General features: G+C 41.1%; 1 protein-coding gene and 1 long non-coding RNA gene across 2 annotated transcripts; one reads left to right on the top strand and one right to left on the bottom strand.

The window, feature by feature from the left end:
• Positions 1–38: 38 nt before the first annotated feature.
• Positions 39–23,403, bottom strand: LOC144901257 (uncharacterized). Its single transcript, XR_013629429.1, has 4 exons — positions 23,305–23,403; positions 15,712–15,850; positions 12,769–12,863; positions 39–258 (listed from the first exon to the last, which is right to left on the bottom strand). It is a non-coding gene; the product is annotated as an uncharacterized LOC144901257 (long non-coding RNA).
• On the top strand, positions 2,033–12,256 carry lrrn1 (leucine rich repeat neuronal 1). The gene is made up of 2 exons (XM_058053349.2): positions 2,033–2,391; positions 9,240–12,256. Exon 2 carries the CDS (start codon positions 9,393–9,395, stop codon positions 11,544–11,546), a length of 2,154 nt encoding a protein of 717 aa, XP_057909332.2. The 5' UTR covers positions 2,033–2,391; positions 9,240–9,392; the 3' UTR covers positions 11,547–12,256.
• Positions 23,404–24,820: the final 1,417 nt, after the last annotated feature.

The raw sequence follows: 24,820 nt of genomic DNA, 5'->3' as shown, positions 1-24,820 counted from the left end.
TGGAAAAAGGAACTGATTGGCTCAGTTATGATAAAAAATGCCGCTATTTTTCACTTACTGACAATCGCGGTGAGCTCCATCTGCTCCTGGCCTCTTGTAGCATCTCTTGGTAGGAGTCCGGCTGACTGTCAGTTGTCCCGACAGTCTGACCTCCAGGAGGCTCCACGGCCAAATGTCACATCACGTCAAGCTCCCGTTGCAACCCGGTCAGTCACTTTCACACCGCGTCACCACGAGCACCTTTCTGGCACGTTTCACCTGGAAGACAATCCGCACAGGCACGTATGCGTGATCATTTCATTTCACCGTAAAAAAGTAGCCATTTGATCTCAGCGCCAAAACACCTTTGACAACAGGAGACCTGTTTTTGTACAATGCGTAGTGTTTTGACGAGGACTGGTAATCAATAGCAGTATTTGATACCCTGAATGCAGAGCGGCTGTTATTTTAAGCAAGACGTTATCACCACATTCAGCTGTTCAAACATACAAAGAGCCTAAAAATAGAACCCAGCCGCAGCAAAGTCTGCTCACAAGGCCTAGATACACCAGACTTTTAAAGTTGATGGCATGATCAGAAGCCCGCACGGAGACTCCCGATAGTTAATATCCGATGCCTCTCATTGGCTGCACGACAGACGGGAAAACTGCTGTTTGCATCTACCGAATAACCACGGCGTAAATGGGGCACTGCAGCAGCACGCCGCCAAGGTTAAAGAGTGCACGTGTAAGCCGTCACGCTATATGAGTGAGACGCATAGAGGTGTGCAGATAAAAGCCCTCTGACCGAGGGTTGACGTTCTCGCTCGGCTCCTCATCTCGGCATCTCGTGGGGCTGTTTCACCATGAAAGTAAATCCGACTAAGTGCTTGCGTAGTTACACTGAACTCATTTACACTTTAGGATGCTGCTCACTGTTCTCTCGGGACGGACTGCTGGACTTCCTCTGGAGGGCCGTCTGATCATAAGGCAGCAATTCTATCTAACGGGTAATTAGCAAAGGCAGTCCCATCAAATCTACACTCAGATGTTGGAGGGTAGGAGTTCCCTCAAGCTACACCTCCTTAGCATCTTGTCTTTTCTCAGGAGTCAGCGACATGACTGACGCTTTCCGTCGACTTTCCATAAAGCAGCACGGCTCCGAAAATGTCAGTGTCCCATTTTTCGGTCCCTTATTTTTTATGTACCGTTTGCACAAGTTCAGTACACAAGTTCAGTACATTCTTTAGAGTAGAGGTTTGGATGTTTTTAGGATTCATCATAAAATATATTTATTTTCATAAATTCATATATGATTCATCAGAATCCACACTATTAATGTTACTTATGTTCCAAGAATGTAAAAACATAAATATTTTCATAACTTTAAACCCCTATCGTCACTTCCTGTCCTCCACACAACCCATTTATTGTAACACACACAAGCATAAGTTTTATTTATTTCTTAAATGGCTACTATATTGGGTTATACGAGTGTAAAGATGACTATAGGGGTGTTATTTCATGTCTGGATGGCTCTAATAATGCTAAAAGACGTATTTAGAAAGTCGTGAAAGGCCATTCTATGCTCTAAGTATGAAAACATTTCATTTAAAGAAGAAATCCTACTTTCTGAGACCAATTAAGCGCAAATAAATGAAGGATGACGGTAAATTTGATAGTTAAAGAATTAGGATAATTTAAAAATAACATTTCAAATTCTGTTACAGTTTGCAAATGTCAAGTAATTTAGGGTTTGTGTTAGTTTTTTTGGCGTTTAAATTAGTTTTTGATCTTTCAGTGTTGATGTGATTGTCGTATTTTTGTTTTATGGTGTTTGTGTGATTTTTGTTTTAGTATCATTTCGTTAGGACGCATAGGCATAGGCCACCGTGAATAGCATAGATTTGTTTTTCCTCTTGCAATACCACAGGACGACACGCCCCACCCTCCCTCGCCCCGCCCCTCCCCCCTCGCCCCGCCCCTCCCCGGCCCCACCGCCCTCTGCTGCCTTTGTTCTCCTCCCACCAAGCGCGAGCAGATGGTGCTGTGCTTGGCTTGGTGGCGGCTGATTGACAGCTTCTCTCCACCAATAGGCTGCCGCGGAAACAGCTGACCGGTGTGGCCAGCGCCAGGTGTTTTTTTTTTTCTATCATTTGTGTGTTTTCTTTCCGTCGGGGTGCTAGCAGGGTGACAATTCGCTCGGTGGAGGCTAGCGGCAGGTCGGCTCATCTCTCTGCTGGCCGCCATGCATCCCGGAGGCTGATAAGAGGAATACACGCTTCACCCTGCTTTTGTTGTTGACAATAAGTGCAGCTTTATTATTATTATTATTATTATTTGGTGGCTACGGGCTGCCCTTTTGGGATGAAGGATCTACGCCTTTATGACATTGACATGGGACGACAACAAGGTGAGACTCCCTGTGAAAAATCATTTCAAAATATGCTTTTCTTTGCGTTGTTATAAATATTGAATTATGTTAGATAATTACGTTTGTTGCGGAGGTGCTGTGTAATTAATTAAAGGCAAAACGAAGCACTTGTGCATCCCCTGCTGTGATGAGTTGTGCTTTTATTTTGCATGCAGACAAACTCAAGGGCATAGCGACCAATCTGTCAATAAAACCATTAATCCCGCCACACCATCGCTTCGCGACCAAGACTTTTATTAAAAGTGATAAAACAGCAGTTCGCCATAGTAGCAAAATAAATGAAACACGTCGAGGCAGCAATGCGTCAAAAACAAACTTTGATCTCTTTGCTGCGCCACGGGCTCCATGCGTGCGCAACAATATTTGCATATTCATGTTAAAGTGCATATGGGCATGCATATGGGCATGCATATGGGCAGATGTCTTCAACGTTTGTGCGAGGAGGAATTGTCTTGAGGCCCTTTCTTGGAGAGATGGGGGTCTGTTGGCAGGGGGTCCATTGTAGATTGGGCTGCTCCTTGCTGCAGCTGTTGCGCTATTGTGATGGAGGGATGCTGACTGGCATCACTCCGCTCCTTTTCAGGCATGGCTACTTCCAATGGGACACATGTGACAGAGTGGGGGGGGGGGGATATTATGGTGTCCTGTTTTGACTCTTTAACAAGCAAAGTGTTCCCGGACAAAGGTGGTCCTTGGATTACAAACGAGTTCTGCTCCAAGCCTGGATTGCTAGTCCCTACGCTCTTCGTCTGGGTTGAATGCACAACATCCAATTCTCTGCTAAAACAGAAGGGGTGGTAGTATGGTGTCAACCATACCACTACACTACCTATTAGGCTATTGTAAAATAGGTTAAGAATGACAAACTAGGACAAACACGCAATACAACCCTCAACTTGTATAGCAAATGTTTGATCTGAAATCATCACATATCACCTTGTACTTCGGTACGGGACAAAAAATGTAAAAATTTGAAAAAAAAACCTGTTAAACCATATTCGGAAAGCAGGAAGTGAACAAATGTAACAGTTAGTGATTGTAAAAGTACCAGATGGAGGGGTAGGATTTAATAAGCTTTGCTTCTTCCTACTCCTTTTGGACATGTGGAACTGGGAACTGATTATGTGATGCATTCAATTGTGATCTGTTAAAAAATGAAATAAAACCATTACCATTACCATTACCATAAGCCGTTAGCGAAGGCAGGCTGTACGCTAATGGAAAGAGTCATGTTGACGCTGAAACATCAGAAAAACTATGAATTTTTCCCATCAGAGATAAAGTCAATCCAATTAATCATTTCTGTGATCGTATTGCCGTCCTTGGTGGTGGCTTTCCTTTTCTTTGGCGCGCTACACCATCAGGGGAGTCTGCCTTGCACTCGGACGACACAAAGAATGGTGGGAGGTTGACTGCGTGACTATGTAGTCTTCCTTAGTGTGCACATACGTAACTAATCCTTGAGCAACCAAACCACGGTTTGGTCAAAGTGCGCCATAATAACCCCGTAGCATAACAAGAAATGCCATATCTTGAAATGTCATAACATAAAACGCCATACACCAAGGACCGCTTGTATAGTTATGATTTTTTTCCATACACAAAAGAGCAGGATTGGATATGTTTTTTTCCAAAGGTGTTATTATTTATTACGACTTGCACCATGACTAATGATGTCTGCTTTGCAAGCAGGTGTCTGTTTCTATCAGGATGTTAGGAGACAGCAGGGCTCATGGGGGGCTGGGACCTCCCCCCTACCGCCTGAAGCAGCAGAGTGACCAGAATGGTGTGTGTGGGGGGGGGGGGGGGGGGGGGGGGGGGGGGGCAGGGATATGGAGCTAAAGCCTCTAACCATTATTCATAAAAGAAGGGCTCAGGCATTAGCTCCTTTGTCCTCTGTGGGCTGGAGGTCTCAGAGGCAACAGATGTAGTTACAATCCACCTCCAATCATCTCCTTAGGCATCACTGCACCAGCCATAGAAATGGTTAAATAGTCAAGACATTTTATAATCTCTAGACGCTGTGTGTGTGTGTGTGTGTGTGTGTGTGTGTGTGTGTGTGTGTGCAGGTGTTTGACCCTGATATGTCAGTACCATCTGGCTTGGCTAATTTACCTGTGCTGCTGCTTGGTTTTGGATAACACGTGTATGTATGCTAGTGTGTGCAATTTTGTTTATTTCGTATGAATAATGACGGTAAATTTGATAGTTAAAGAATTAGGATAATTTAAAAATAGCATTTCAAATCTTTAATCTTTGCAGGCTACAGCTTTGACGCTAAAGTTTGCAAATGTTTAGGGTTTGTGTTAGTTTTTTTGGCATTTAAATTAGTTTTTGATCTTTCAGTGTTTATGTGATTGTCGTATTTTGGCTTTGCTGCATTTTTCATTTGCATTTGTTTTATAGTGTTTGTGTGATTTTGGTTTTAGTATCATTTCGTAATGACGTTGGCTTGATTTGATTATGATTTTGAAATGTCATTTATGTATTTCTGATCCATTTCAATGCAACAATCTCTCTCTCAAATTGAAGCTACATTTTTTTAAACATGATTTAACATCCCTTTGCAATGGCAAGCAGTCTTAATTGTACCACTTGTGTTTAATAGACTGGTTCCTAACTTAATACAAGGAATACTAGCAATCATTTCATGAATCCATTTGTCATCTTCTCATGGGCTTATCTCAGTCTGGCTTGGAAAAAGGAATTCACAACATTCCGTGTGCTTTTGAGCAGATTGTAAGAGTTGTGCCATAACAGGTATTTGTGGATGTCGCTCAACTTTCTATCTATTACATCATCTTGTTCCTCATCAGACCGCACCAGTCGTGGTGCAGTCACCAGTTTTGCCTCAATGCCTTCAACATCAGTTATTAATATTAGACAATGGTCAAACTAATGATCCACTATCAATTATTATGATGCAAATCTGTTAGCGTATGTGCTACTTGTCCACATTAGCGATGTTTATTGCGGCTGTGCAAACAAAGCAATTAAGCAGCCGTAAAATCAATAGCCTGAGTGTTGCTGATGGTTAGCGGCCTTGTTGTTTTCAAGCAGCGAGGAACTAATGGCAGTGACGTGATGTGGCACAAACCTAAATGTTCTGTGTCAGAGAGAGAGGCGTGACCAGAAGCTTCCATGGCGACACAACTCTGTGGAGGGTAACAACATTCCCGCGTCATAATCACAAAATCTATAACTTCTACGATGAAACATGTTGTTGAAATATATTCTTTTTCTTTGTTTGCCACTTTATTATTGAACTGTGCATGTTTCCCGTACGTTCATTCGTTTCTAGTTGCCTGACACTGAAGAATGTGGCAACATCTTTCATTTATTTAGGTTTTTTTTTTATCTGGTCACCGCTGCTCTCAATCACATTATAATGAATGACTTGTCATTACAAATCAGTCCAGTAGATGGCATTGTAACACAGCATAATGACACTAGAAGTAATAGCCAATAACTGACTTTATGCTATGTTGTTAAATAAGATTAAAAAATATGAGTTTAAAGCGACCAACTCCTCAAGTTCTGGACCAAAAAGTGTCCGCTTAAGCCGAGCTTTTGTCGACGTGACATTTGAGATCCACAAACATCGACAAAGAAGTCTACCAGTTGTGGTGCCTGTCTAGAAAGTGAAAGTTAAGCATATGTGAAGGTGAAAGCTAAGCCTGTGTGAGGGAGTGACAACGATGCATCCTTGTCTGCCTCTTCCAGTGATGTTCCATTAGTCATATGTATGTGTTGTGCAACTCTGATTGTGCTGTGTGAGTGTGTCTGTATTACACCGAGGAGAGTTCTTAGACAGAATCTATAGGCGTAATAATAGTAATAATAATATGTAACAATACTATTCCACTGTCATTTAACACTGTAGTTTACGTTTTGCACAAAGTGACAATACGTCGTCCTCAAATGTCTTTTTCCGTGATGTTTTCCTGGTGTGTTTTAAAGTTCCTGTGTCTGGGACAATGGACTTGACAGGATGTTTTAAACGCGTACATTAGAACGCTAGCAGTGTCATGTTGGCTGTGTTTCTGTTATTAAGTGGGGTCAGGAACTTTTTTATGTTTTGTTATGTAAACAGGAAACTAAAGAGGACAGAAAATGCTGGCGCCATTTTACCAAATATGGCGAAGATTAACCCAATTTCTAGTTATTTAGTGGTGACTGTATGTTCCTTTTACGATAAACAGAACATTTTATAAAGCATCCACTTGAATGTATCTTTGTATTTTGTTATCATTTCCATCATCACTATGCCATAGTAAAAACAAATGGTAGTGAAATACTACGGAGCAAACTTCAAACTCATAATAGTACACTTTTGTTAACCCAAAGCCACTTCCACTGGGATGCGTTATTGAGATGCATATCTCGATGTGTTGCCTTCACTGATTGTGTGACCTGTTTCCGTCCTCTGGGTTCGATTCTAATACACTTGCCTAATCCAGAGTAATACAGCAGCATCACGATATCCTTTAGCTTGAAGACAAGCATCACCCCGTATCACCAACACATCCCCGTATCACCACCAGTCCCTTAGCGAATCCCTAGGATGGGAGGCGACCACGCCTGTCTTCCTGTTGCTGTTGCCAGGCAAGTTCCCTTCAGACGAATTAGTCAGCTCTCTTGTCGGAAAGCCTCTTAAGATCCAGCTGATTACGTTGACCGTAATGCCATGCAATGGAGACGTGGGACGATGGAGGACTGTGGAGGGTCGCCCCCTTTGGTAAATACAACTAATTGAGTAATGGGATCTCTTAAGTGTTGCTGCTGTTAATACAAGCACATGGATTTGTTAACGATGTGCTGGTGAACTAATCCTGGTTAAGAAATTGGGAAGGATAACATTGTTGCATAGATAGTGTTTACCTATGGGAAACAAATATTCAATTTAGAATGGTGAGGAAGTCCTTTTAAATCACATGATACTACACTTTGGTGTCATAGTCAATTGTCCAATTTTTGATATCATACATCATAACATATAGTGTATTTTATAAAAAATACAATCTGTCCTAACCACTTGCTAGTCTATCTAGTACAGGGGTGGGCAAACTTTTTGACTCGCGGGCCGCATTGATATGACAAAATTTACGGGGGGGGGGCAGACTATATATTTTACACGTAACAGTCCACCTGGTATTATTGTATCTGTAAAATTGTCATGCAATCTGCTATTATTATTTATTATTTTATATTTAAATATTTTAAAAATAATAAAGTATTATAATAATTACAATAAATTAAAATAATTATTATTATATTATTATTATGTAAAATATGCAAATATAACAATAATATTATATATAATTAATATAATAATTAGCATTAATATAATAATTATAATAATAATAATAGTTCTAATAATAATTATAATAATCTAATAATAATCTAATAATAATAATAATAATTATTATTATGTGCTTGTGTCCCTTTTTTCAGGAGCACTTTGTAAACAACAGACCATGTCAAAAAACGAAATTGATAAAACCATCAAAAGGTTGGCTCAGGCCATGATGCCAGGTTGTATGTTGAGTTTAAATGAAATACTTTGGAAAGATTGGGCGGGCCGTATTCAAACACTTGGCGGGCTGGATGTGGCCCCCGGGCCGTAGTTTGCCCACCCCTGATCTAGTATATGAAGTTTCACCTGATAGTAAACTCTTTAGCCTGAGTTAGCTTCAAAGTTGGAACATTTTACTTCTGCAACCATGCGATAAAACCTCTGTTCTCTGCTGCAAACTTTTTGCCCTAAATTCCAAACACTGAAGTTATTGCATTAAAATTTTAGCTGCGCATCTTTTCGGTGTGGTTCACACTAATGCCTTGTTGTGTTTAATGATGTGATGATTCGGAGAAGTTAATGATCAAGTCCTTATGGGCCTGCTGGATAGATGAAAGCTCTCAAAGGAATTTGAACCGTTTCCAAGTAGTTCACAGCAGTGTTTTGGCCTCGCATCGTAATGAGCTAACTTGCAGTCTCAAAACTGTTGATGCCGCACATCATTTATAGGCTTGCATGGGAACCCGGGGATAATTGTTGTTCTCCTTGTTACCTGGTGATATTGTTTGATTCGCACATGATATGCCTGCCTGCTCAACCAATTTTTAATTAAAGCAACAGCACTATCGTCCATCCATCCATTTTGTATGCCGTTTATCCTCACTAGGGTTGCAGGGGTATGCTGGAGCCTATCCCAGTTGAGAGGCGGGGTACACCCTGGACTGGTGATCAGTCAATCACAGGGCAAACAACCATTTACACTCACATTTTTACCTATGGACAATTCGGAGCCGTCAATTAACCTACCGTGTTTTTGGAAGGGGGAGGAAAAACATGCAAACTAAACACAGAGATGCCCAATGGGGATTCGAACCCGGGTCTTGCTGTGTAGCCAACATGCTAAGCACTTGGTCATTCATTCATTCATTAATTTTCTACCGCTTTTTCCTCACGAGGGTCGCAGGGAGTGCTGGAGCCTATCCCAGCTGTCTTTGGGCGAGAGGCGGGGTACACCCTGGACTGGTGGCCAGCCAATCACAGGGCACATATAGACAAACAACCATTCACACTCACATTCATACCGATGGACAATTTGGAGCCGCCAATTAACCGAGCATGTTTTTGGAATGTGGGACGAAACCGAAGTACCCAGCGAAAAACCATGCATGCACGGGTAGAACATGCAAACTCCACACAGAGATGCCCAATTGAGATTCGAACCCGGGTCTCGCTGTGTAGCCAACATGCTAAGCACTTGGCCATATTACATAAAATGTGGGTTTACTGACATGCATTTGTTTTTTCTTTTCAGAGTCTTCTTCTCCATAATCCTGCTATTGAGGACACAATTTGGATTCAGAACCTGGTACTTTGACTCGACTCAAGATTCAGTGAAAGATCTGGTTGATGCCTGTTTGGTACTCTCACCAAAAGTCATCTGCCCTGCAACCTCCCGTTCCACAGCATGGCTAGATGGAGGTTAGATTGCTTTGGTCCAGGCCAGATGTTGGCCGTACTGATTGTGGTATCAACGAGGACATCCCTTGTCCAAAGCAGCGATTGTCCCCAGCTGTGTGTGTGTGAGATCCGACCCTGGTTCACCCCGCAATCCACATACAGAGAAGCTATCACTGTGGACTGCAATGACCTTCATTTGACACGCATCCCAGGGAACCTCTCCAGTGATACTCAGGTTCTTCTTCTGCAAAGTAACTACATCGCCCGGACCAGCGAGGAGCTGGAGCAGCTTTTCAACCTCACCGAGCTGGACCTATCCCAGAACAACTTTAGTAATATCCGGGATGTTGGCCTCGTCAATATGTCACAGCTCACAACGCTGCATTTGGAAGAGAACCAAATCACGGAAATGCCCGATTTCTGTCTGCAAGACCTCAGCAATCTCCAGGAGCTCTACATTAACCACAACCACATTAATACGATCTCCGCGAACGCTTTCTCTGGACTGCACAATTTGCTAAGGCTGCACCTCAACTCCAACAAGCTCAAGACCATCAACAGCCAATGGTTTGAATCTACGCCAAATCTTGAGATCCTCATGATCGGGGAGAATCCTGTTAGCGGAATTCTGGACTTTAACTTCAAGCCTCTGGGGAACCTGAGAAGCTTGGTCTTGGCAGGGATGGATTTGACAGACATTCCTGGAAATGCATTTGTGGGTCTGGACAACTTGGAAAGCCTCTCGTTCTATGATAACAAGCTGGTTAGAATTCCTCAAAAAGCCCTTCAAAAACTCCCTAATCTCAAATTCTTGGATTTAAACAAGAATCCTGTGCATAAGATTCAGGAAGGAGATTTCAAGAACATGCTAAGGCTAAAAGAGCTGGGTATAAACAACATGGGTGAGTTGGTTTCCATCGACCGCTATGCTCTGGATAATCTTCCTGAGCTCACTAAGCTGGAAGCGACAAACAATCCCAAGTTCTCCTTCATCAACAGTCACGCCTTCCATGATGTCCCGGCCTTGGAGAGTTTAATGCTCAACAACAACGCCCTCAATGCCCTCTACCAGTCCACTGTGGATTCTCTTCCCAACCTGCGTGAGATCAGCGTCCACAGCAATCCCTTTCGTTGTGACTGTGTGATTCAGTGGATGGCCGTCAACAAAACGACCGTCCGTCTCATGGAACCTTTATCCATGTTTTGTGCCATGCCGGCAGAGGTCAGGGGTAGGCATGTGCAGGAGGTTCTGCAGAAGAACTTGGCAAACCGGTGCTTGCCCATGATTAGCCACGATACCTTTCCCAGTCACTTCAACGCAGATATCGGGGCTACTGTAGACCTGGACTGCAGAGCCGTTTCCCAGCCTGGGCCAGAAATCTACTGGGTGACACCGACTGGGAACAAGGTCACGATGGACACCCCATCTGACAAGTACAGCCTCAGCGGTGAAGGAACGTTGAGGATCTCACATATTCAAATCGAAGACTCCGGCAGGTACACCTGCGTGGCTCGGAATTCCGAAGGATCGGACACCAGAGTGAGCGCCATACGGGTGAACGGCACTCTGTTGGACAGCACCCAGGTGATGAACATTTATGTCAAACAGGCAGAGTCCCACTCCATCCTCGTCTCCTGGAAGGTCAACTCCAATGTGATGACCTCCGACCTGAAGTGGTCATCCGCCACCATGAAAATAGACAACCCGCATATCACATACACCGCCAAAGTACCCGTGGATGTCCACGAGTACAACCTGACGCATTTGCAACCGGCGACCGATTACGAGGTTTGCCTCACCGTCTCCAACGTTCACCAACAAACACAGAAGTCGTGCGTGAACGTGACCACAAAACAAACCACCTTCGCCGTCGAGGTGTCTGACCAAGTGACCAACAATGCTCTCGCCGCCGTTATGGGGACGATGTTTACTATCATCAGCCTGGCGTCTTTGTGTGTGTACATCGCCAAGAGGTGGAAAAGGAAAAACTACCATCATTCTTTGAAAAAGTACATGCAGAAAACGTCATCGATACCGTTGAATGAACTCTACCCTCCGCTCATCAACCTGTGGGAGGCGGACACTGAAAAGGAGAAGGAGGGCTCCTCCGAGAGCAAAGTGAGCCAGGTGGACACCACACGGAGCTACTACATGTGGTGAAAGCGACCGCTCTTTTTATGACGGACATTTATGTCACGAGCACATCGGGTATATGTGCATGTCAACGGAAGCTACCTTATCTTCGTCATGCTTTTTTCTTTGGTTCTCTGTCTCGCACATTTGGGCTCCTTAGTTGAACACGTTGCCTTTTTAACCCCTGTCTTATTTCGACAGGCAATGGCAGCTTTTCTTTGTCTGACTGAATAAAGTAGACACTTTAGTTTTATTTTTAGTACGGGTTAACACAGAACACAGCATGAGATCTTGTCACAGTTTCAGTAGACGTGTTAATTCCACACTTTCTAATCTAACTTTGTTTCCCTAGCAGGAGTTTCACTATTGACTGTTGTGCACTGAAATATATACAATGACAATAAAGGTATCTTTAGACTTGATATGCTGTCCATTGAACAACGTTAGCGGTTTATGTCATGTTGTATCAATGACGTCATTTCCTTTTTGTACATTGATAATCATGTTTGCTTTAGACTTTGCAGGGCAACTGAACCTGTAAACCAGCAACAGAAACACGAATGTTCTCAATTAGATGAATTGATGTACTGTACAAAAGTAAGGCTTTCTACATCTTGAATATTTCTTACCTTGCTAGAATGTGTCTACAATCACTTACTTTTTTGTGGTTTAAACACAAACATGTTGTTTATGGAAGAAGAAATTAAATAAAATCATCTTTCATCTTATTTTTCAAACCATGATTCCAAGATGACTTTTTAATTCTAAATGCACCACACTGCTGATTTATTATATTCTTTGGTTACATGGATGCCGTATGATATTATTTGGAGAGGAACACGGTGACAGAAAATGGAGGTTTAAGTGGTATTACTAGGGGAAAAAACACAGCCAGTATTTACATTTCTTTATGTGGATGTGATGAGAATAGCCGGAGGTGTTGATTGAGAGGTGAAAACGGGGGCTACAGCAAGTCTGCCTCTGCACAGCAATTATTAAAGAGTAATTAAAATTCAAGTCCAGGCAGAGGCACAGTATGCTGCAGAGTAAATGTTCTTGTACATGGACAGTTGCCTGGTACGTTACCGAAAGGAAATCTACACAAGGGATATTTGGCCGTAAAGGCTAATTCCATCCATCCGTAATACCAATTAATTTGAAAAAAAAACACGATATAACGAGGGAGCGATAATTAAACAACGATATTGCAAGGGACAACTATAACTAGTATTGATGTTTAAAATCTCACCTTGTTTGTGGCCACTCTTCCCGTGGAATGAGACAATCTTTGGAGGAGAGATGCTATCGTTGTAAGCAAACGATGACGGTGATGGGGCGAACCTCCTGTGTTTGGAGAGAGCCTTTTTAGTTTGACATTGACGGCTTCTCTCGCACCTTTTTCAAGCCATGAATGCGATCAAAAAAACTCAATTATAATAATAAAAATGACAACAAAACTATTTAGCCATTGTGAAAAAATTCAACATTGAACATATTAGAGGGGAGTGGCTCGTCCTCAGCAGGTTGCAAAGTAGAGACTGTAAGTATTGAAGCTTCACCCAAAAAGTATTATTTTAGTAATACCGTCTCTTAATTTTGAAAGCTGACTTTTTTTCCGGGCTCTTTTGTATGAACAGCATGTCTGATCTGTCTCCTCCATCTACCGACCATTTAGAATTCTGGAAAGCAATTATTGTCAAGGTCATATCAACCTACAACACAAACTAGGACGTTTGTTATTACAGTAAAGTCTCATTATATCGATATCGGTTAAAAGGAATTACTACTTATTACGATACTATTTTCATTTCCCGGCAAATTTCTAGTCTTTTATGATATAATTAGCTCCGTTAGTACGATACACGGTTATTATGATAATCCGGTTACTAGGATGCCCTTTTCATCTCCCGCCAGCCAATTTGGTCTGCTTATATCGATACAAAAGCAGCTTAAATCAATCTTTGCTTAAGGATTTCAATACCAAAAAAGAACACGGCGAACGGCTGCTTCCAGTCAACTTTATTTTTCACACTTCCACCACCAGAGTGCAGCACACACAGCGGGAAACACCCGTCCCTCGCGCCTACCCCTCCGGGTGGCAACACCTTCCCTATCGATAGTTCCGGGGTGAATTATGTTCCGGGGTGAATTATGTCCCGGTAACCGGTAATAACTACAGCGTAAGTTTATTTTTATTTACTGTAGTACAAAATGTATTGTAGTACAAAAGCATGCTAGATACTCCCGAGAATATCGATATAACGAGACTTTACTGTATTGCAATTATTTAGTCTTAGACTTATGGCACATGGTAAATAAAAATAAATGAAATTCTGATTTTTGCACCTTATGTATGGCTTAAGTACAGAAATACACCCCATAATTGAGACTGCCTTATAATCCGGTGTGCCTTAAAAACAGGAGCTATACATTTGTCGTGTACTCCACTACGCTGTCCATGACAGTCGGATGCAAGGACATCCACATTAGGTCTCCACATTGACACCCAAGACAGCAATCACTGCACCACAGCCAAGCAAAGCCGGCTCAAGGATAATCAATACTATCACTTCACTTGGGGGAAGGACGCTCATTTGGATTGCTTTACAGCCTGGATACAACACTAGTAAGCAAGTGACTTTTACCTCAATCACTACCAAAGACATATTGATATGTATTTTTAAACCTGAACGCTAGTTCCCAAAAACTTATTTATACATATTTTACATTTTTTTGGCGTGAAGACGTGATGAAGAAGTCACTATTTGGGGGGTTATAAGGCATAAACAGCCAGAAGGTGGCAGAAGTGCATTTGAAAAGAGCTCGTCATGGATATTTTGACGTATATTTACACACTCCACTCCAAGGAAGACGTAGAAGAGCATGGGCAAGTGTAGCATGCAGAAGGTTACACACTGTAGGGAAACTTTAACACAAGTACCGTACACACAAATACCGTATTTTCTGGACTATAAGCCGCTCCGGAGTCGCACAAGGCGAAAAATGCATAATTAGGTACAAAAAAGTACATACAATGGAGTATAAGTCGCATTTTTAGGGGCTAATTTATTTTACAAAGTACTTGACCAAGGCAAGTTCTAACAATTCATTTATAAGTCACTCTGGAGTATAAGTCGCAGGAACAGCCAACCTATGAAAAAAGTGTGACTTATAGTCCAGAAAATACGGTAGTTTAGTTCCAAATGTGGAAATTGTAAATAGTTCATGGTGTTGTATTTGCACATAAATAGTTTATTTGTGGTACAGTTTAGATATTTGAGCTGAAACATTTGTGTAAAAGTAAAAGTTATCATCATTAAACATCATTAGAGCGTTACTGTACAGTACAGTAGTACTACTAGTAGTACTAGGGCTGCACCAACCAGAGCAGCTTCTCATATGGCAATGTAGTCTCTGTGTAAAAGGTGCTCCAATATTCAAAGCCCAAACAATATAAATAAAGTAATACTCATGTGGCATTACGCTACTCTTGTAGCGTAATGCCACTATCAAATATCAAATCAAATTTGAACTATCAAATACTGGATAACATTTTAAGCTAGATGAATAAAGGCTAATCACCAAAATGAGCGTCTTCCCAAGCAAGCTCCTCTACAGCATTTGAAGCATTTGAAGGTTGTTTGGGGACACGGCCACCAGCCAGCGGTGCTACAGAATGAGGTTATTGCTGCAGGCACAACTAAAAATGAACCAAAGCGACCATTCTATTTATTTACCTCCACGTTCCCCAATCTACGTCACCTTTTTCACTTCACAGATTGTATTATTGTTGTTGGAATGCCCCACTTGCACAAAAACTGAATCTTTTGGCTAATGACGAGGACATCTGGCCCCGACAGTTTGCATGCAGGCCCCCCCCCCACCCCTCACAACTCTGACTGATGATGCCTAATAGCCATCAATTCTCTTTAATGGGATCATTTAGCGTGCAGCCTTCAGGAGCCCTTAAGATGATCTCCATGGAGATGTTTGGGCACGGGCCCTGCAAATCAAAGCGAGTGAAAGTGCAAGCAGAGTCGCATTAGTGATGCCTAATTAGCTCACACAAATGGCCGCTTTTCTGGTATTTCTGTATAACGTTCCATTTCAACGTTGCAGTGGAATATTTGTTCATGCAGACGACAGATTGAATAAAGAGCTCAGTGTGAAGAAGATCATATCTTATACAAACCAAGTTTTCTCTGCAGATGCTCTCCGGAACCGCCTCCTTGGCTCTTGGCTTCACAGGCGGAGGAAGCGTCTTCCAGGAGGCTTCTCAGCATGGATGATTAATTCTGAAGGCATCTCTTGTCAAGAGGACCGTCATTCTGCTGATAGAAGCATCATGTTCTGTCAGGCCTTTGAAATTCAAATCATGTCTTTCAATTTTAGGTCTCAGTAACGCCTTTGAAAGTCCTTATGAAAGCTACGCTACGGGAGATGCGACCGACATGGGTTGGACGAGAACAAAAAGAGACCATCCGATTCCAAGCCTGAAATAAATAGCAGCAACTTGATCATAAAGCTCCTTGGCATATGTGTTTGACATTTTTTTTTTTGTTATTAAAATAGATACGTGGGACTATTTTTAAACCGGTATATTGTATTTTTTTTTGCAGCCGTCTATTTTATATTTGTAGAGTGGAAGATAAGAAAAAAATCTGTCCCAATGAATTATTAATAGTTCACACACAACCTCTGAGTAGCAATTACCTTCTTGGAACGTGACTTACGGAAACACGTGAACTCATGCGAATAACGGGCGTGACCATAAAATGCCTAAAAATGCAAAATTTTGATCCGCTAAAGCAGAGATGTCCAAATTTGCAGACTGTTGCTGATTTTATTTTTTATCAGGCTGTAAATGTAAACAGTATACAGTAGTACCTCTGTTAACATACGCCCCGGTTAGCATGTTTTTCGGTTAACATTCAAAATTATTGCTAAGGTTTTGCCTTGGCTTGTGTTCGCCCGCTGCTTTGGTGCTCAAATATCGTTTTCGGCGATAATTTGTGGGACAGGTCTACTTACTGTATATGTGCTATTTTTTACTCTTATTATTTCTACTATTTTTTGTGATACGAGGGCTTTAATCATGTTAAAAACTGTATTTAGAAGGTTGTTTCTGTTTCTTATTTACTGTACATATTAATAGCTCTTATATTTACAATTCGTTTTTTTTGGCCTACCAGAATAGAATTTGCCTCAGGTGACAAGTTGAGTTTCCTGGCTGCATTTTGCTGCCTTGCCTTGACACACCAGACAGTTCTTGTCATGTCTGTCACATTCATTCCATGGCTATCTTTAGCTTTAAGCTCATCCAGGACTCCTGGATGGATGTGACTCGAGTGGTTTTTAACTGACAGGTCCACCACAACAACAATCGGAAAAAAAAAAAAATTGAGTGTAAGGTTAAGTGAGAAAGATCACTCAGAGTTATTGGATGCACGTATACTGTAATTATTCATGGATGACAAAAAACAGCCAACTGAGCCAAGACCAATCATGTCACACTTGGACAGCCTGACTGACTTGAATGAGTAGATGGGTGAAGTATTTATGATGTAATTTATTGGGAATGCCACTCAGCATCATTTGCATTTGATGACATGAATCATCCTCAAACCGAGACCAGGTCTTCATTCTCTAGATTTACTGCAAATCATCGTTTCTATGTAGAAACGTTGATGGATGAAGACTGGTCGTGGTAATAAATGAATCTTGTCCTGGCTGCTGCAGAATCTGATCTTGGATGATCTCTATCGGACCCCCATCCCCTAATATCAGGGTTCTCGAGGAGGCATATGAAAATGTGAAACAAAGACATAAATAGATCAGATTTAAAGGCCTGCAATGGCCAGGAATCAAATCCCGCAGTTAACCAGCAACGCACCAACCAACCAGCAAGGCAACGTTCCACAAATCTCCCTCAATTATTCAGCACAAACAAAAACTGACAGTAATTCAGCATTGAGTGATCAATTATGAATTGTGACACTTGCATTACCGACTCTGCGAGATGGAACAATCAATGGGGACGTTGTTTTCCACGGTTCAGTCAGCATGAACAAGCCAAATCTATCACTCGCCAGCCGCTAGGCACATCTGCAAGAGCTCCATTAAAAAGTCGGACGGAGATAATACTCGGACACTGTCACACGGATTTCACCGGATTACTTTCCTGGCCGGCAATCGAACCCACGGACTCTGCCATGAAAGGCAGTAGCGTGTACTATTACATCACTAGGGATTCCTTGAAATCAATAGAAGTCACGACTTATAGTCGGGAAAATACGGTATATAAATTTAATGATCAGTTTTTGGGTTTTATTATTAGAACAACTTGGAAGTCAACCACGGTCTCATTGTGTTCTACTTGGACGATCCACTTCCTGTATTTTCCGGACTATAACTCGCACTTTTTTTTCATAGGTTGGCTGTTCCTGCGACTTATACTCCAGAGCGACTTATAAATAAGTCTGTTTCTGTTTATGTTTATTTTTTGTGTATCTGAATAAGCATTGTGTTAGCATATCTTGCACCTATTCAGCCTGTTCTATATTCTTTTATTAACGTTAGAACTTGCCTTCCAAGAGGACGTAATGTCTGTTTTGGTCAAATAGTTTGGAAAATAAATTACCCGCAAAAAATGTGATTTATGTATGTTTTTTGTACCTAATTATGCATTTTTGGCCTTGTGGGACTTATACTCCGTAGCGACTTATAGTCCAGAAAATATGGTAATTGAATGAAAACTAATGTAGTCTGATGTGGAACAAAGTACCCAAGCGTTACTTTATCATTCTTATTGGGACAACAACATTACAGGGGCAGTACAGCCTTTTGCATAACAGCCCATTTCACTGACTAAATATGCTAAAACTGTAACAGCCCGAAATATACAATTTAATATTTGTGTTTCTTCAGCGTGACAGGAAATTCAATTTGAAATCCAAATATATTAGATGGTGGTAAACGGCCAATTCAGGCTTTTATAATGATATAAAATGCAAATGCCTTTTTAATTACGTCTTCAAATGAAACGAGCAGCCAATTGTGGATCAATTTAGGGCTCAATCTCATTTAGGAAAGAATGAGATGAAGTGTTGTTTACAATCCCGGACATCAAGACATCCATAAAAACCACCAGTGGCTGTTAAGCGGCTTTCACGCAAGATTTGTGCCTTGGCCGGCCCAGCGGTCTGCGGCACCTTCCTCATCTGGCACAAAGCCCGGCTTGGGAGAAAGCGTGCGGCAAGGTCTGCCGAGAGCCATCCTGTCAATTTTACACATGTTGTGTGGGCCACGTCCAACCCCGGTCGCCAGTTTCAGCATCGACTCCCTTGTGAGCGAACCTTTCAGCGGTCGTAATTGGATAAGCTGTCGGCTGAGGGTCTGAGCGGGTTCTGTGGCGGCGGGTGTGCAGTTGAGACGTCGATATAAACGCTCCTAAGAGGACCTAAATAGTTTTTTTCCCAAAAAATACAAAAAAACAGCAAACTGCAGGCAGATAGTTCTCCATGAAATACAACTGTCATAGTGGGGGCACTTACATTACATACCGATTTGTTTGGGGGTGGGCAAACTGTGACCAGTGGGCCACATGAGACCCGCCAAAAGCCGTAACCTGGCCCACCGGACATTTCCGAATTCCGAGCCTTATTATAAGAAACTAGAGACCTGCAAACTACATGACTACATTAAACTACATTAAATGAGGATGATTTGGAACGGTCCAGTGATTGTGACTGGTACTTTTACAATCAGTAACTGTTATATTTGTTCACTTCCTGCTTTCCTAATATGATTTAATTTTTTTTAATGATTTTTTTTTCATTTAAATTTAAATTTTTACAATCAGTAACTGTTACATTTGTTCACTTCCTGCTTTCCTAATATGATTTAATTTTTTTTATTATTTTTTTTCCATTTAAATTTAAATTTTTACAATCAGTAACTGTTACATTTGTTCACTTCCTGCTTTCCTAATATGATTTAATTTTTTTTAATTATTTTTTTTTCATTTAAATTTAAATTTTTACAATCAATAACTGTTACATTTGTTCACTTCCTGCTTTCCTAATATGATTTAATTTTTTTCATTATTTTTTTTCATTTAAATTTAAATTTTTACAATCAGTAACTGTTACATTTGTTCACTTCCTGCTTTCCTAATATGATTTAATTTTTTTTTATTTTTTTTTTCATTTAAATTTAAATTTTTACAATCAGTAACTGTTACATTTGTTCACTTCCTGCTTTCCTAATATGATTTAATTTTTTTTTATTATTTTTTTTCATTTAAATTTAAATTTTTACAATCAGTAACTGTTACATTTGTTCACTTCCTGCTTTCCATAATACAGTTTAAGGGTTTTTTTTGTTTTTAAATAATGCACCTCGTAGCGAAGTACGAGGTGATATGAGCATCCAATGACATAATGGGTACCATAGTAAGTGTCAATACACATACTGAAATGCTATGGCTAGCATAACAAAGTCCTAGCATAGAAGTGTTTCAAATTTAGTTCACATGTTGCATCAACAGGTGGCCAATATCCAACCATGACAAAGCAGTGACTGGATGTAGCCATCGTGATGTCATCAGCTCAGTTGGTGACGTATACGCGTACGCATCAATCCAAACATTACGCCTTCACTGAATCAGAAAAATACAAAACCCACACCAAAGCTAAACACTATATAAATAAAAGTATCCCGTGATAATCCAGGGTTTGGACAAGGTCCCCCCCTCCTTCGTGAATCTTGCAGTGGTTTTGCACCAGAACCCTTTGGTCCATTTGAATGTAACTCTACTTTGGCTTGTGTGCAACTATGTCATCATTCATGATCAAGCAGTACATATTTTCACCGTGTGAATAATTCATTAGCTCATCCTCTCGTGAAGCTTCTCCAAGTGCACTCAGCTATTTACGACGGGCCTGCTAGATTGTCAATAGAATTATTTACTGTAAGTTCTCCACAAATGAACTTTACAGTCTGAGCGTGGTCTATTATTAGTGCAAAATATTGAAAGATGAGTTATATGTTTTATTGTGGTCACTAGGCCCGGGATAATTTCTTAATGCTGGTGTTGCTGCCTGATGTTGACACCAGGAACCAAATCATAATTGGTGCATGGGGGGCCTAATTCACGTGCCTCGGTGTTGGTTAGCATCCACTGAATTCAGTTATACTTTCTGTGAAGAAGAAAATGTAGCACAACAACATGAGTCGCAGCAAACAATATTTTCTATCATCGTTTAAAGAAGTTTGGTTGGTGGTTTGACAGCAAGGAAAACACTTAGGGATTGAAAGTAGGGGAGTCACAAAGCAAATGTGTTCAAAAGAAGATGGAGGATGAAGGCAGGCGTCCATCGGGGACGTCAATCTTCAGTGGTGACGTGGAAATCAATCTGGCGTATTTATTTTATGCCACTGCTTGTCTCTGTCATCCAGTGACATCTCTGCTTTTTCCAAAGATCAGAAACTTTTGTTTTCATCTTTTCTGGCTCGATCTAAAACTTGTGTTGACATCCCGTTTCCCAGTTCTTCCAGACTTCCGGATTCATACAGTTGCAAACCGTCACAGTAAAGCCTAGCGTTCACTTTTTGATGAAGCCATCAGGACCACATCAGGTGCTAATAGCTAATAGCAGAGATGGATCCATTTGGATCCTCAGGCCACCAAACTGGACACATTTAATAAACACATCTGGCAACAAAGGGCAGCCATCGTCAAGAGGTTTGACTAAATGTGGGCAACGTGGACCAAGGTCATGCTCCAATCGTAAAAGAACCGAATGGCACGGAGTAGCACGCCTTGACCCCGTAGTCCTGGACACCCTCCAGGGACACAGTAGAGAGGGTTTACCAAGGAGGTTACCTTGAGCCTCTTCAAAAACAGCAGAGAAAATACAAATTCGGTAATCTGATTATTATTTTCCAGGTCCAAATCCTCAATAAAAATATTTAATGCACATAATACTTTATGGCAAACACAACTTGTTATATAAATAAAATAATGATATAATTAATTTAAATTAAATTAAAACAATAAACCAATGATCTGTTTTTTTACAGGTTCAGTTCAGGGAACACATTATTAAATAATGGGAAGAAGTATAGATATATAGATCATATGTATATATAGATATCGGCCTCACTCCATAGATTCATAGACGAGGCAACACTGACACCTTCTGGACAAACACGCTATAGCATGAACAACTTCCAATTCATTGCGAGGAAAAGTAGACTGGTAATATCAAATGAGTTCATCCATAAATGAAAGTCTTACAAATAATAACGACAGGGGTGTCCAAAGTGCAGCGTGGGGGCCATTTGCCACCCACGGCCCCTTCTAAAAATTGAATTGAACAAAAATAACATTTTAGACACAGGAAGTTGCAGTAAAGTTCATACTAACAATATGTTTGTTTTTTTGAGCATACCCATGTGTTTATGAGAAGAAATAAGACTGATACGAGTTGTTCATCGTTCTGTGTGCATTCTATGAAGAAATAAAGCACCCAATAATAATGACAAAATGATTACTTACGATTACGTAATCTGTCTATAGTGTCCTAACTCTAAAAGAATGACTATTCTTCAGCGAGACTTCATCACTATATATACATATAGTGATGAATGAAAGTATTTATATGGATTGTATGCAATCGTTCAATACCAGGGTCACACAAACAAAGCTCCATACACACTATGATGTAACGTGTAACAACAAGGCATTGTGGGACTGAGAGCCCATTCAGTCTTTAGTCCCCCTGAGGATGCCTTTGTGTACCTTTCTTGATATTTTTTATATTTCATTTTTACAGTGTTTGGGTTTTTTTCCCCTTGTTTGAATTGTGTGCAATATGGAAGACTGGGGTCAAACCTGACAAAACGAAAACATCCAACCGGGAGGAGGCTTTGTTTTGCTTTGTGCACGGGGGCGCCGCCATGCTGGAACAGAAAATGGCCTTCCCTCAGATGGAATCGAACATTTACAGGAAAGGTGAATAAAGACTGAAGATGTAACTAAGGGGCATTTCATATCGCTCCTGAGGATTCATGACTTGATGAAGCGTTATTTCTTGAAACTTCATTTGTGTGTGTTTGTTGTGTATCGTAATTGTTGGGAGCAATTTGATCACATATTACAATAAATGCTACAGCGGTTTGTTGAACCGCCTGCTGTTGTTCTTTATAGTTATTGATTTGCATTTAATGGCGCATTCTTCAATTGCTTTCCCAAGCGGTTGTCCTGAATCGACTGGCGTGTTTCCACGGTAGCTGAGCCATCCGTGCATCGGAAAATAGGCTCTTGATGGCCTCATTATTCCTTTCAAATTATTGTGTTAATAAAATGACAGCAACGGCTCTCAACGGCTCTATCACAACACATCAAATTGAGCTTCTTTCCCTGAGCGAAATGTGTGTTAATTGAGATAAAGCAATTAGTCATTTTAAAGGTTGTGTTTTGCTGAGACACCATAGGGGACCGGTTAAGTGATTTTTTCCTGTCATAACCATCACCTCGCCACCATCGGTCTCTTCATTGAACGAGACAAGTTTGAAGTGCAGCTAAATTAGAATTTAACACCGTTGTGTGCATATTGGGGTTCATTCTCATTAATGTACATTAATGTCTCATTACACCTATAACTGATGTAGTGCCTGTAGTCCCTATCTTTATCGCAAAAGCATCCGTTTGGGTTGTTCAGCAACATGTCTTCTAGCAACAATACTGTGGCCAAGGTAATTGCTCCGCGGGCGTTATCACCTTGCACATCACTTTTCCCGCGGTGCTTTCAGGATGTCCATATGGAGGTACCGTTAGCTCCAGCTGTGCATGATCTCCTCAAAAGTATTGCACCTGCAGATTACAAATAAATATCACATCTCCGAGTACACAGACGTTGAACTGAGCAATCTTATCTTTGGAAAGGCATCATTTTTGTCCATGAAGGCCCGCATACTAAAACGTATGTGCACCTCCACATCTGGATATGCTGAGAAGCAGGGCAGACACGGGAACAAGAGGAGATTTTAATGTTCATTTTCAGAAACGTACATTTGACAAACCAAAAGAGTCACAAAACAATGCAAAAGCTGCACGGCGGGCATGTGGTTAGCGCGCAGACCTCACAACTAGGAGACTCGGGTTCAATTCCACCCTCGGCCATCTCTGTGTGGAGTTTGCATGTTCTCCCCGTGCATGTGTGGGTTTTCTCCGGGGACTTCCTCCCACATTCCAAAAACATGCTAGGTTAATTAGCGACTCCAAATTGTCCATATAGGTATGAATGTGAGTGTGAATGGTTGTTTTGAAATGTTTCCTCATTGCTAGCAATCATAGTTGTATGGTCGCTAGGGCGCTTGCATCATTTTTACATTTTCAAACATTACTTTTTGCATAAAATACACAAAGAAGCCAAAACTACCAAAACAACAGTTAGAAGGAAAAACATGCAAGGCTGCCAAAGATGGGTGATATTTAGGTGTATATATAAGGTGTCCTGCCGCCCCATAATATTTTAATATACACCATATTAAACCTGCCTGTCAAGCAATATTCTATTATTTATATTATGTTAGATTGACACCAAAACATAATCTTCTGGGCTTTGCGAGATGATGATGATGTAGATGCTGGTACACGCCTCACATCAGTGGGATTTTCTTATTAACCTCAACCTCAATTTCAATCTTTTTAATGATTCGGTTTGAGCATCATGTGCCCAGAATGACCGTGAGAAATGCATCACCCACTTGATTTCCCTTCCACATGGATCAGACTGTATATGTTGTTACTGTAGTGTCATTTGGGCCTTTATCTCCTATGTCTGACTACATGAATACAAACATCGAGCAGTCATGCCGAAGAGCAAAAACACATGCAATTTTTCAAAACATCCGTGTATCAGTAATTGATGTATCTGTGATGTTCACCCATGGAGACCTGGATGGAATTTAAATTTAAAGAACATCTACAGTAAAATTCCAGTGCCACTAAAATTTACATCCAGGCATCAGAGTCACTTTGAAAAATGGACTTAATATTACTATTAATAATACTACTCCTGGGATGCACGCACAGGCATGGCTTCTTCTAATTATGCCGACTGCTGTCGGGGCCATGAATGAAACAGCGCTTTAGTCATCTTTGCATACTTGGGAAATGACCACAAAAAGTCTGGCTTTTTTATGAATGAACCGTGTGCACCTTTTCAAGGCTGAGGAAAAAAGGGACGTCAGCGTCAACATAATGTTCTGTCCTTTGTTTTCATCATTTATGG

This window comes from Doryrhamphus excisus, linkage group LG11 (genome assembly GCF_037039965.1).
Source record: "Doryrhamphus excisus strain RoL-2023G ecotype Guam linkage group LG11, RoL_Dexc_Guam_v1.1, whole genome shotgun sequence".
Lineage (NCBI taxonomy): Eukaryota > Metazoa > Chordata > Actinopteri > Syngnathiformes > Syngnathidae > Doryrhamphus > Doryrhamphus excisus.
This window is presented reverse-complemented; position numbering and strand designations above follow the sequence as displayed.